General features: G+C 49.1%; 7 protein-coding genes across 7 annotated transcripts; 3 read left to right on the top strand and 4 right to left on the bottom strand.

The window, feature by feature from the left end:
* Positions 1–14: 14 nt before the first annotated feature.
* On the bottom strand, positions 15–1240 carry BO83DRAFT_456390 (uncharacterized protein). The gene is made up of 3 exons (XM_025537066.1): positions 1107–1240; positions 449–1016; positions 15–205 (listed from the first exon to the last, which is right to left on the bottom strand). Exons 1-3 carry the CDS (start codon positions 1172–1174, stop codon positions 74–76), a joined length of 768 nt encoding a protein of 255 aa, XP_025383322.1. The 5' UTR covers positions 1175–1240; the 3' UTR covers positions 15–73.
* A 123-nt stretch (positions 1241–1363) lies between these two features.
* On the bottom strand, positions 1364–2222 carry BO83DRAFT_441277 (uncharacterized protein; the record flags this gene model as incomplete). Its single annotated transcript, XM_025536324.1, has 3 exons — positions 2115–2222; positions 1967–1992; positions 1364–1909 (listed from the first exon to the last, which is right to left on the bottom strand). Coding segments are annotated over exons 2-3 (555 nt in total), but the record flags the coding sequence as incomplete, so codon positions are not given.
* A 342-nt stretch (positions 2223–2564) lies between these two features.
* Positions 2565–4458, top strand: BO83DRAFT_370545 (glycerol-3-phosphate dehydrogenase family protein). The gene is made up of 3 exons (XM_025529903.1): positions 2565–3052; positions 3112–4223; positions 4280–4458. Exons 1-3 carry the CDS (start codon positions 3000–3002, stop codon positions 4357–4359), a joined length of 1245 nt encoding a protein of 414 aa, XP_025383320.1. The 5' UTR covers positions 2565–2999; the 3' UTR covers positions 4360–4458.
* A 174-nt stretch (positions 4459–4632) lies between these two features.
* BO83DRAFT_431601 (Con-6 family protein) lies at positions 4633–5041 on the bottom strand (the record flags this gene model as incomplete). Its single annotated transcript, XM_025535583.1, has 3 exons — positions 4633–4723; positions 4786–4938; positions 4995–5041. The coding sequence occupies 3 exons, from the start codon at positions 5039–5041 to the stop codon at positions 4633–4635; spliced, it is 291 nt and encodes a 96-aa protein (XP_025383319.1).
* An 899-nt stretch (positions 5042–5940) lies between these two features.
* On the top strand, positions 5941–7396 carry BO83DRAFT_441275 (carbohydrate-binding module family 14 protein; the record flags this gene model as incomplete). The annotated part of the gene is made up of 3 exons (XM_025536323.1): positions 5941–5969; positions 7059–7064; positions 7117–7396. 3 exons carry the CDS (start codon positions 5941–5943, stop codon positions 7394–7396), a joined length of 315 nt encoding a protein of 104 aa, XP_025383318.1.
* A 262-nt stretch (positions 7397–7658) lies between these two features.
* BO83DRAFT_382500 (amid-like NADH oxidoreductase) lies at positions 7659–9431 on the bottom strand. Its single transcript, XM_025532239.1, has 7 exons — positions 9267–9431; positions 9165–9209; positions 9052–9099; positions 8515–8984; positions 8038–8455; positions 7897–7970; positions 7659–7834 (listed from the first exon to the last, which is right to left on the bottom strand). Exons 1-7 carry the CDS (start codon positions 9321–9323, stop codon positions 7753–7755), a joined length of 1194 nt encoding a protein of 397 aa, XP_025383317.1. The 5' UTR covers positions 9324–9431; the 3' UTR covers positions 7659–7752.
* Positions 9432–10479: 1048 nt separating this feature from the next.
* Positions 10480–12128, top strand: BO83DRAFT_403020 (Zn(II)2Cys6 transcription factor; the record flags this gene model as incomplete). Its single annotated transcript, XM_025533587.1, has 2 exons — positions 10480–10583; positions 10649–12128. The coding sequence occupies 2 exons, from the start codon at positions 10480–10482 to the stop codon at positions 12126–12128; spliced, it is 1584 nt and encodes a 527-aa protein (XP_025383316.1).
* Between the last annotated feature and the right edge of the window lie 38 nt (positions 12129–12166).

The raw sequence follows: 12166 nt of genomic DNA, 5'->3' as shown, positions 1-12166 counted from the left end.
CGGCGACTGAATGATTTTGATTCCTTCAGTGTGTACCCTTCCAAAGCGTCCACAAGGCTATTCATCTTTCTCACTATACGCTCTGCCCGACTTGATAAACAGACATGAAAAGAGCCATTCTTTCCGATTCCCTCGATACAAACGACCAGTCGGCTTGCAGGGTTCGTTGGTAGAGCCTTATTGGCATAGGCGAACTGGGTCGGAGCTTCAGTGAGATGAAACCGTAGTTGCACCTGGTCGCCCACCCGAAGCCCCAGTTTGAGAGATCGGGAGATAATGAAACAAAAATCACTGCAAACCAAAGTCTGAGCGCTCCGATTATCATCGTACCCCGAAACCGTCTTCTGTGATCCAATTGTAAGAACATTCTGTAGCTCCTTCATTTTTCTCATCTCAACAGCCTTTTCTCTAACTTTCTATTTCGGGCCATGATGTCGGAGTAGTAGACCCGAAGGATGGGATCAGGAGAGTTTCGAAGATCATTGAATGAATCCCTTACAGCTTTTGCCCACCTGCGGATCTCAGGATCTGGCGATAGAAGGAAATTTTGGAATGCCTCCCTTCCACCGCATGCCTCGACAGGTGCGGAGTCATTTCCGGTAAACCCTTGCCAGATTGGGGGTACAACGTTCAAGTGGCGAGTGGACCACATCCTACAGACATCCGGAGGAAGGTATTCATTTAAGTGCTTGGCGGTAAGCGTCTGAAAGATACAAGCCATCCACATTTCCTGGATATTAAGCAGACAAATATCTGCATTGTTTGTACCCGACTTCAGCTCAACCAGGGTGACGAATGTAGACTCGATATCCTTGACAGAATCCCAGACATGGTAATGAAGACTTGCATGGGTACGCCGATACCAAGGATCATTATGGTTTGCGATGCGCTCAGAAAGCTTGCTGGATTGGCCCACATAAAGCCACAACCTCTGATGATTCGATGCACTCCAGAGAATGTGCAGATATACACCAGGGTGATCTGAATTTTCTGGCATACCTCCAATAGAGCATAGGCTATATAGAGTGAGATCCTACTTTAGTACAGCGCGAAGCCTAGAAAGGGGAAAGAGAGAGAGAGAGAGAGAGAGAGAGAGAATAACATACCTGCCTACATCAAATCTCCCAGACTCGCCTATTCGTTCCACATGATCATTTAATCCCGATTCAAGCATTTTCCTCAGGACTACCCAGTCGTGTGTTTGGAGTATTTTATACCGATCACCGAATTTCTCACCAAGAACCTGAACCAAATAGCGGAGTAGATATGTTGGATCTATAGGGCTACGATTCTCAAGAACAAGTGGGGTCTCAATATGTTGCTTGAAGTCCGACTGCTTCACCTGTCTAGTTTTCCCAAGATGGTGCGAACGTGGAGTGCCCCGAAGTGTATCAGGCATACTCAATTCCCTCTCAGAGACAGTGCTTGTTTGCTGGCTAGTTGCCTTTTTCTGATTGCCATGAGAAATTCGTCTCTGTATCGCTTCACGTTGGCTCGCCAACAGCGTCTTCAAGTACTTATCATGTTGATGACGCCTCTTGACACCCGCCCGAACCCGTGAAGTGGCGCTGCTATGTTTATCATGATATGACAGCGAACGCGGAATCTTGTTGAGATACCAATAGAATACCCTTATAACGAAGGGATAGTCCACCGCAGTTATAATATCGGCGTCATGCACATCATCTTCCATGTCCCGAGCCAATTCATCGAGTAAACGTTCCAGAACAAAGCAACGTAAACGTTCTTGCTCAATGGTCTCGTTCTCGGCCCGATCGGGTAAAAGGTTTGGATTGATGCCGAGTTCGAATGTGTCGGCGAGGAAGGGTAGAAGTTGGTCGACTAGCGCAGTGTGTAGGCGGTAGCAATCCAAATTCTCTTTCTTGAAGGCCTCCAAAAGCTCGCTAGCCTGCTGGCAAGAGAGGTGAGGACCAAGTTGCAAAGAAGTACTTGTTACATTACGTACCTTGACCATCGTCGCTGCTAGACTATCTAAATTTGTGGTAAGAATGATAGTTAGCATGCATACTTAATGAAGCTTTGAAATTCGTGACTGTATGGTTGTCGAACAATGGTCCCCCAGTCTAGCCAAATCAGTGATAAAATTAGCTTACAGGATATATTGAGACATTCACTCTAGCCTGTCATTACCTGACACCAACCGACAACCGAGATTTTGGTCTTCAGATAGATCAAATACATGATACATGAACCTCTACATCTCAAGAGAATATATTTGACTACAGAGTAGTACTTAGATGATGAATATGACAGATAGTAGACAAAATGAGGGCAAAGATGAGGAGGGTAAAAGAAAAGAATAACTGATTCCTTACTAAGAATGCAGTAGAGCTGTCTCGACGCATGATCCACTATGGTCTCCCATGCAGTTATTGCTTGCGATCGTTGGTTTGGCAGCCGCTAGTATTGATCGGTTCTTTCCGGGTTAAATCCGGTTACGGTGCCATCGTAGCTGCACCGCAAATTCGCGTGACCGACCCGCATAGCGTGAAACTCCTGATCTGACTTTGGCTTCAGCTGCCAATTGCCGTTTATCTAAGGTTGTCTTCGTAGGTGATTCGACGATCATTGATCACCCAAGCACAACGGGAACCGGGATGACCTCATGGCGGTGGTTTCGGTACGGTCGGAGGTATCCGTGGCAAACCATGGATATGTACAGCGATCATCTAAGCTAGTGACAGCAGAGGCAGAGAGTTGGGCAGGGCCTTATAAATTTTTTATTGATGGACCCAAAATCCCAGGCCTGTCATCTTGATTGGGGTAAAAAGGGAGTAGGGGGGGGAATGCAGGGAATGAACTCGCTGTGAACAGGGCGATGACGTCTTTCTCACATCAGAGACCCAGGGCTGCCAGAACCACCTCGCGCCAGCTATTATAACCACTGATCAAATGGCACCTCCACGGTTTTCAATGCCCTTCTATATTGGCACGACTTTTCTTTCTTAATCAATTGCATCAAGTTGGCACATCTGAAGATGCCTGAGCACACACGAAAGCATAAGGTGGCCGTGGTCGGTTCCGGTAACTGGTATGCACCATCTCTGCTTTGCCGCTGCGGCACATTTGGCTAACACCATGGTAATCTAGGGGATCCACCATCTCCAAGATTGTCGCAGAAAATACTAAGGAACATCCCGACCTTTTCGAGCCAGAGGTGCGCATGTGGGTGTTTGAGGAGGACATCGAGGTCCCAGAATCTTCCAAGCACCACAAGAAACTAGGCGGCCAGAAGCGCAAATTGACTGAGGTCATCAATGAGGTCCACGAGAATGTCAAGTACCTGCCAGATATTGCCCTTCCTGACAACGTCGTAGCCGACCCAGACATCAAGTCGGCCGTCAAAGATGCTACCTTACTCATCTTCAACCTCCCCCATCAGTTTATCGGCAAGACCCTCGATGGTGTTGTCGGGCACCATCTCCCCTATGCGAGAGGTATTTCTTGCATCAAGGGCGTTGATGTGTCAGACGGAACCGTGACTCTCCACTCCGAACTTATCATGGAGCGACTCGGTATCTACTGCGGTGCCTTGTCCGGCGCCAACATTGCTCCAGAGGTGGCCGCGGAGAAGTTTTGTGAGACGACCATCGGTTACGACACCCCTCCGATGGATGCGAATGAGCGTAATGGGTCGCCGAAGGATAACTTGATCAAGATTGATGAGCAGCGGCAACATAAGACCAAACCCACGCATGTCAAGCTACACCCGGTGCCAAAGGATCTCCCTCCTGTCGATGCCGAGCTGTGGGAGACTCTGTTTTCCCGCCCATATTTCCATGTTAATCACATTCGCGACGTTGCCGGGGTGGCTCTAGGAGGTGCACTGAAAAACATTGTAGCTTTAGCATCGGGGTTTGTTGCAGGAAAAGGTTGGGGAGAAAATGCCAAGGCAGCAATTATGCGTGTCGGCATCCTGGAGATGATTAAGTTTGGTCGGACGTGGTTTCCCAAGTCAGTGGATGAGAGGACCTTTACTGAGGAGAGCGCGGGTCTAGCGGACGTGATTTCCTCGTGTAGCGGTGGGCGGAACTTCCGGTCAGCCTGTCATGCAGTCGAGCAGGGGGTCAGCGTCAATGAAATCGAACAGAAGGAGCTCAACGGCCAGAAGTTGCAGGGGACTTCGACGGCTTACGCTGTTTATGACTTTCTCTCAAAGCACGACCAGTTGAAGGAATTTCCGTTGTTTGTCGCAGTTCATGGTAAGCATTACCTTCGATTTTATCTTCCTCACCAACTCTTACTAACGGTTCGTCAGATATTCTCGAAGGAAAGTCTACTGTTGATGATCTCCCGGCACTGCTAGATGGGAAGAAGAAAAAGAAGAAGAGCGCCTGAGGGTGCGTGATCCCGTTCAGTGGTTTCCAAACCTAGATAATGAGACATGACACGTTGCTAGAATGATAAATGCTAGTCAATAGATGAATAAGAGTTAATTTATTCCAAGGCATCTTGTAGGTGCCAGTAAAGGTCCATCGCGACCTGCCCTCACATGACTTGACATTCTACATCCCTACTTTGTAGTAAGTAGTAAAGGCACAGCGCCCGTATCCAATCAAATGCCTACAGTGTACAATTCCATAACTTAGAAATGGTTATCAATAAATACATTTACTCTTCAGGAGCTTCACCCGAAAGCTGTCCCAGTTTCTGGCCCGCTGCCTTCTTTCCCTGTTGCGAGACTCCAGGGTTGCTTTGAGCTCTATTGAAGAGATGATCAGTACTCTATGCATAATTAAATATCAGGAAATGTATCAAACTCACGCCTTTAAGCCACCAGCTACGCGGTTAGGGTCCTTGGTAGCGTCACCGCGGAGGTTGTAGAGTTCCTCCCGGGGCTGATCCCCGCCGAGTTGCTCGATCATGGCCTGAGCATTTTGCTTCGCCTCGTCGGAGGTATTAGGATTATTTAGGGTACTGTTTTCGACTTGGTTATTTGAGTCTAGCTTGTAAAAGTTGGAAGGAGCACTCACGCCTTATAGCCACGCAGAGCGTTGAGTCTGTCTTCGGTGGAGGACATTTTGTAGTAGTTGTAGGGCGTAAATATATAATATAAAATACTATATTACAGCGCCACTGAGCTTTAGTATGTTCTTGAAAAATATTTATCACAACCTGAACAGATCTGCTTGAGACCAATATTTATATACCAATTGTCTGATTTAATAGCCTCACTCGTCATTCTTTCATCTTTGTCTCTTGGTGAGGAGTTAAAGTCAATCTGACTTCATACTGGCCGGGATGACGCCCGGTTGGGTAATATGTGCAGGTCTGGGCCTTATCCAATCGGTTCTTTTCTACGTGATTCGTCGAATATAAAGCTAGACTACGAGTTAAAGCTTCTGTACCGTGGAGGGCTGATTTTGTATGGGTGGTGATAGCCAGCTGCTTTGGTATATTCTCGGTCGTTGCTACACGCGATGGCACTAAAGACTAAGAAAAGTGCAGGTTTGAGACTAGCACTAGTGAATAATACAGCCCATCCTGCAAGGCTGGTTCATTACGAGACAGTCCAGAGCCTTTATCCCAGATAAGATTGTGTTGTCAGGGTTCAGGCTTCCAGAGTGGCATCAAAGTATTGCCGACTACACGGGATCACAGAGCAGGAGTATATGCGGGCAACTATAGCATTAATCATAATGCACTTATCGTTGGGTTTGTAGTCATCAGAAGCATTCCCTCTTCCTAATCCAATCGTATCCTGGCCGCGCAATTGACTTCATACTGACGACCGGTCGATGAGCTCAACTCGCGTTATTGCCTGACGCTGCCCACAGACGGTTGCATACGAGAAATTCAATAGTGTGGAGAAGATGACGAATGGCTCATACTTATGGCCTTGATTTGTTGTAAAGTTGACGTGGATGGCGGACGAAAGCAACCACGGTCTCACTGACCGCTCATCTCTCCTCGACTGATATGTCCGGCAGTAATCGCACACGTGAAGGGTAGGCGGTGATAGGCTTCGAGAAAAGGGGGGTGCTTACCCGTTGTGGATCCTTCGCTTGACTACAAAGTAGGAAGAATTCAAGGTCCTCGCTCATTCCTTTACACAGTACCGAGAATGTCGGTTATATATATTAGAATTTGATGCGGGACAGTTCACCTGGGCTGTTTAGTGTGGACAGACTGAATAACAGTTCGTCATAATCCCGAGAGCCTATCTTAGCCGCGCATTCTGTCTCTCAAACCTGTATATCAACTTGCCCGACTGCATTCTTACTATCCCCTTTAATTTACGGGCTCGTTAAGGGACACCAGAGCTCAAACTAGATTTTGATGCGGCGGAAAAAGCTTCCAACCCTTGGAAACTTTGAGATAACCACATATCTCCAGCTTATAGCTATCAGAGGACACGCCAATGTGTATGCCAACTCCATCCTCAGAGCGCCAATCACGTCTACATTTTGCGCGCCGATGCACTATACAAACAAAATCAACATAATAGCCAGTGCAGCAGGCTTCCAAGGATAAAGAATCCGGGGATGTAGATCCCTGACCCTCACTCGTGCCGGAACCGACTATGCTTGTGGGTCTGGAGCAAGGGGTGACGCCAGTGGACCCAGCGGCTTGCATCCCATCGATCCTTGCCATAACATGCAATATTTACTATGGAAAGTTTGACTGTGCCTCAAGAAGAGTGTTGCAACAAACTCACGTTGTTGAATGACAGTGGGCTTGGCGATAGCAGGCTTCTCCCTTGGCTTCGATTGGTAATATCTTGTGACAACTCTGGGCTCCCTAGTTGGCCGAGACCGTCCATCCCTTGAACTAACCGCCCGTGGAAGGGTGATCCTATGTGGGGATCCATCTTGAACATTTCAATTGAAACTGTAGATACCACAGTGGCTCATCCCTTCCTCACAGCACTTGTCATTCCGTATATGTCCCTACTATAAACACAAACAAACCCCGAAGGAGCCATCCCAGGTATAAATACGGGGCATTGACCTGCTGTTTTCCCCTCATCATCAACCAGAACAAAACAGCCTTCGACCACCAATCTACTCTTTCTTCTCATACTAACCTATCTACAGGAACCCGTGAGTTACACACCATCCCTCTTCATCCATTCCACAACTAAACAATCTCCAGACAACCCGCCAAAATGCGCTTCACCTACCAAGCCCTTGCTGTCTTCATCAGCTCCCTCCTGGTCAACAGCGTCGCCGCCCACGCTTGCGAGAGCAGCGCTGTCTGGCCCGATCCCGCCGACTGCCACAAATTCTACCAGTGCAACCCTGGCACTGAGCCCGCCCACAAGGAGTGCGGTGCTGGCACTGCCTTCAACCCTAAGATCAGCACATGCGACTACGAGCAGAACGTTCCTTCTTGCTTCAAGGACCCCCACCACCCTCGCCCTTTCCACGCCTAGATGGCAAATATACTTTTCCGACCAAAGTCACTCCTTTAACCGATATGTTTTGAGTATAGGTGTACAGGCTTATACTGGGAACATTTAATTTCTAATGTATCTCTAATTGGGGGGTTCGACTATAAAATACTTTGAAGGATTAATTTGTTGTCAGATGTGTTTATCTTGTATCACTGGTTGCATGTACTATGGTCGTCCAATTACTGCTGCATAATGTGTCATTTCAAAAACATCATTCGCTCAATTAATAATGCACATGATCGGTAAAAATGGTATCATATCTTATGTAAACGGTCTATCAAATCTACATTAAATGGTATCTATCGTACGCGGCAACAGTTTGCAATGCATCCGCTTTACAAATGGTATTGAGGGGCGCCGCTTTCCTCGAATCCCATACGCTGCCACCAACGATCAACACCCATGTCTTCTTGCGAGCTGTCGGACCGTTAGCTTTTATCCTTTACTATCTAAACAATTTTTGTATGTGGGGAACTTACTCCCAAGACTCCTTAACAACAGGCTCATTCTGTCCCTCAGCGGGGTTAGGATTCCGGAACACAATGTTGTATTTCTGTGCAGTCGGACTATTAGCACTCCCTCCATATCGCAGACACTAGTTATCAAAGTAAAGAACTTACCAATCCCAACGTAATATGAATAGCCATCGGGAATGGCGGGAACGCCTCCTCGGGCTTCTTTCCCTCGATCATCGCCTGGATATTCTTCGCCACGGCCGCGGCCTGGGGACCACCGGGTCTTGCGGCCTTGCGCAACCCAGTATCAGCGATATCGCCTAGCGCAAAGAGGTTCGGGTATTTCGGGTCCTGGAACTGCATGGTGGGACGGATACGGATGAAGCCGTTGTCAGGGTTGATGAGAGAGTCGGGAGAAGAAGTAGGGAGGGACTTGATAAGGTCGTTGTTGGGTTTCTGGCCCGTGGCGAGAATGACGAACTCAGTTGAGAGTTCGGTGCCGTTGTTCAGTTGGACGGTGAAGGGGGTGCCGTTATTGGGGAAGCCGGATTCGGGGACGACGATGCGGGCGCCGGTGACCAGGCTGGAGTAGGTTAGTTGAGATGATTTCCTGGACGTAATAAGTATGAGGTGTGAACTAACTTGATACCGAGCTCCTCGAAGCGCCTCTTAACGATCTCGTGAAGACCGCGGTGAAATTGAGGCATCAATTGATCGCGTGACTGCACCACGGTGATTTCCTTCTCCGGATACAGCTCCTTCATGTCGGTTGCCATCTGCACACCGACGGCTCCACCGCCCACGATTACTACAGACTTGGCTTTCTTGACGTCTGCTTGGTGTCTCTGGAGGTAAAGGACGGAGGAGGGTTTGTCGTCGTCGCTCATGGCTGCGGGTTGGGCGAGACGCGTACCTGTTGCGACAACGAGGTACTCGAATGGAATTTGCTTCAGACCTTGCCAGTCACGGTCGAGATTGACGTGTTGGGGCTGTACGGAGAGAACGCGCGCCTGGACGACTGCATGTTGTGTGGCATTGGGGGTGGAGGAGTAGAGGCGAGAGTAGGGGATGAAGGCTTTTTGTTCATGGCCGGGGAGAACGGCGAATCGGGGCTGAGTTGCGGATTAGCTTTTGTGTCTCTGATGGTGATTTGATGGCAAGTAGAATGTTGTCACATACGAATGCGAAAAGATGGTGGAAGTGACTGTGGGGTTCGATTAGGAGGACCTGCGGGTGTGGGTTAATATGGTTGGTATTTTGAACCCGCATAGAGATGTCAGAGTGGGACATACTCTATGTGTGCTGGGAACGACCCGCGCAAGCTCTTGTGCGACTCCCTGTATTTGCTGTCAGTCATGTTTCTGCAATATCAACCGTGTTGCGCGTGAAATTACCTTTCCGACATAGGAACCGCCCACAACGATGACGTTCTTCAAAGAAGTTGCGGCCATACTGATTGAATTTTCAGTGCGGTGTTGGATTATTCTAGGAGCGATAGACGAAATAATCAAGGCTATGCTTGCAGTGATAAATGTATAAGAAATCCACGAACGTATAAGTCTGTCTGAAGGTAGAAACATGATCAAATCGCGACCGAGCACGCAGAAGCACGAGTATATAAGGGCGGCAGAAGGATTAGCCCCGGAGGCAAAGTGGGGGATTATCGTCCAGGGGAGCTCGGCATATTCCTTATCTGATCTCCCGACTGCCCTTTTGAGTATCTCCGAAAGATCATTCACCACGGATTGGTTCCGGGTGGCAGTGGCGTCACTCCCATATTTCCGGTGGTCCACATTGCTATGCACAATGTAGTCTCTTGCAGGTGGCAGTTCTTTCGGTATGAATTCCGGGTGTTGTGAGGTGGATGGTGTAGAGATTCGGAAAGTAAGGGCGCAATGGGAGTGCGCCCCGTGCAGGCTCCGAACTCGAGTGTTATCTTGAGTACGACAGTATTCTCTAGTTCGAGCGAAAGCAATCACTCCTTTACTACAATGTCCGAGGCATCACGGTGGATTCTTTAGTCAACAGCCTTAAGATCAGATAAGAGACGATCAGCCTGATGCAGGCACCGACTCACCGAGGCACCACCGCCGAGCCCCACGGCAGTTGATCGCGGATGAAGTCCGTCGGATTTGCGGGGTTCGGATATACGGCCGGAGTGATACGGTTCCAGGGATTCGTCGTTCTGTGGGTGAATTTGCCAGTCTGGGGTGATTGATAGCTGGCCCTCGGGTATTAGGCGTATCACTGGCATTATTACTTTCTACCACAGTTCCAACCCAATTCTACTTCGCGTCCATAGTAACCTTACTGGATGCCTAGGGCAAGTCTAATGACACCAACTAAAGACCTACATAATTAAAAGCCGCATTAGTCTGAGAAAGACCAGAAATGAACCTCCGATATACTGCTGCTTAGTAGATTTCTAAGGACTGTCTTGATAGGAAGAATGGCTGCTGCCTCGTATCTCAGGCGTCAGCCACGTGGACTATCCGCGCTAAGCCCCGTGATCTCGTGCTTATCGCGTCTTAGGCAGCACACACGCAGTTAATTTACTTTCATTTATCTCCAGGCTGATTATTTTCAATACTACTGGCAGCTCGACCGATGCTCCTCGACATCCCAAGTCCATCCGAAACCACAACATCCCCAGCATCCACCCGCAAGAGAGCTGGGGGACGAAGGTCCAAAACTGGGTGTCGTACCTGTCGGTGAGTAAGACCTGCAGCGCACACGGTACCTTGAATCCCTTGCTAAACTAAAACGCGCTTCCTAGTGCCCGTCATAAGAAATGCGACGAAACCCCAGGCGCCTGCACCAATTGTACATCTACGGGTCGAACCTGCGACGGATATGAGTTCCACCGGTTACCCCGCGAGGTGCGGAGACCCAGAAAAGCAGTGGTGGAGATCACAGTGCCCGCCTCACTCACTCACCGGATCCATTGGGTGATAAATTCCGACGAACAACGATCATTCGCTTATTTCCAACATCGTTCCATGCCCGCGTTTCGAGGATGGTTCGACTCATCACTCTGGCAGAAACTGGTCCTCCAGTTGAGTCACGCCGAGCCCGCGGTCTACCATGCAGCTGTCGCGTTGAGCGCCGTCCACCAGGATGCCGAGAAGAAAGGCATGCCGCTTGCTAGGGAGGACTTGGATAATACTTGGCATCGCTTCGCTTTGGAACAGGCGGGTCGCTCCATCGTCTTGCTTAATGCGCGACGGACATCGCAGGATCCCGGTCTGAGAGAGGTCACTCTTCTGTGCTGCTTGCTTTTCACATTGTCTGAATTGCTGCGCGGCCGGTATGATGACGCTTTTAGACATCTGCATGGTGGAATACACATCTTGAAAGGTCTAGGCGCCCACAGGCAGCTTGACTCAGCGGCAATGTCCAAGCCCCCGGTGGAGTGGTGTCTCGTTGAGGCATTTGCGCACTTGGACGTTCAGTCCAGTCAATTCGGCGTAGGAGGACCGATCTGGTTTACCGTTGGGCAGGACCAGATCCAGCTAGATAATGAGAAATTCACTGCTTTTCAGACTCTAGCGGAGGCGCGTCAAGCTTTCGATCGCGTGATGGGCACCGTGCTTCTTTTCACAGCGAAGGCGTCCGGCTCCACCCACAGCCAGATCGCATCAAATTACGAAACACTCTACAAGAAGCAACTCAATCTTTGTCTACAAATCGATACATTCGCCCAAGCATTCAATACATTTCGAACGAAATACTCACCCCAACTTAGCCCAAAAGAACAACGAGGAGCCGACATAATCTACCTCCACCAGCGCGCCGCAACTCTCACCCTCCAAACCTGCCTATTAGACGGAAACGAACCCGTCCTTGACCAATACACGCCCGAATTCGAGAACATCCTATCTCTCGTGAAGACAATCATGCACACATTCCCAGAACGGCCAAGCGTCTGCTTCGACATGGGCATTATCCCACCCTTAACTCTTGTGGCTACCGGCTGTCGTGATTACAGTGTACGGTGGCGTGCTATTGAGATGCTTCGCTCGTGGCCCCATCGCGAGGGGACCTGGGATTCGAATTTGTGTGCGCAGTTGGCGATTCATACTATGAGAGTGGAGGCGATGAATAATTTCAATGTGGATGCCAGTGGAATGGTAGGGGGTGGTCGTAATGAGCCGTCCTTGCGAGGTATTTTCATGATAGTCGAAGACGATCAGCGCCGGGCGCGCATTTCGTACTTTCTCGGAGATGTGAAGCACGAAGTTCGCGTTATGTTGTAGGAAGATATACATCCTTCTTAGTGGATCTGCTACGCCAG

This window comes from Aspergillus eucalypticola, assembly GCF_003184535.1.
Source record: "Aspergillus eucalypticola CBS 122712 chromosome Unknown BO83scaffold_35, whole genome shotgun sequence".
Lineage (NCBI taxonomy): Eukaryota > Fungi > Ascomycota > Eurotiomycetes > Eurotiales > Aspergillaceae > Aspergillus > Aspergillus eucalypticola.
This window is presented reverse-complemented; position numbering and strand designations above follow the sequence as displayed.

What these genes read in the sequence shown, in the direction of transcription:
- BO83DRAFT_456390 (XM_025537066.1), bottom strand. Translation starts at nt 1,174, where the DNA reads ATGCTTGAATCGGGATTAAATGATCATGTGGAACGAATAGGCGAGTCT. An exon ending in GGGAGATTTGATGTAGGCAG is followed by an intron (nt 1,017 to 1,106) that starts GTATGTTATTCT and finishes CACTCTATATAG; the next exon opens with CCTATGCTCTATTGGAGGTA. An exon ending in CTCCTGATCCCATCCTTCGG is followed by an intron (nt 206 to 448) that starts GTCTACTACTCC and finishes ATCTCACTGAAG; the next exon opens with CTCCGACCCAGTTCGCCTAT.
- BO83DRAFT_382500 (XM_025532239.1), bottom strand. Translation starts at nt 9,323, where the DNA reads ATGGCCGCAACTTCTTTGAAGAACGTCATCGTTGTGGGCGGTTCCTAT. An exon ending in GCGGTTCCTATGTCGGAAAG is followed by an intron (nt 9,210 to 9,266) that starts GTAATTTCACGC and finishes CAGCAAATACAG; the next exon opens with GGAGTCGCACAAGAGCTTGC. An exon ending in GTTGTTAAGGAGTCTTGGGA is followed by an intron (nt 7,835 to 7,896) that starts GTAAGTTCCCCA and finishes ACGGTCCGACAG; the next exon opens with CTCGCAAGAAGACATGGGTG.
- BO83DRAFT_370545 (XM_025529903.1), top strand. Translation starts at nt 3,000, where the DNA reads ATGCCTGAGCACACACGAAAGCATAAGGTGGCCGTGGTCGGTTCCGGT. An exon ending in GTGGTCGGTTCCGGTAACTG is followed by an intron (nt 3,053 to 3,111) that starts GTATGCACCATC and finishes ATGGTAATCTAG; the next exon opens with GGGATCCACCATCTCCAAGA. An exon ending in GTTGTTTGTCGCAGTTCATG is followed by an intron (nt 4,224 to 4,279) that starts GTAAGCATTACC and finishes ACGGTTCGTCAG; the next exon opens with ATATTCTCGAAGGAAAGTCT.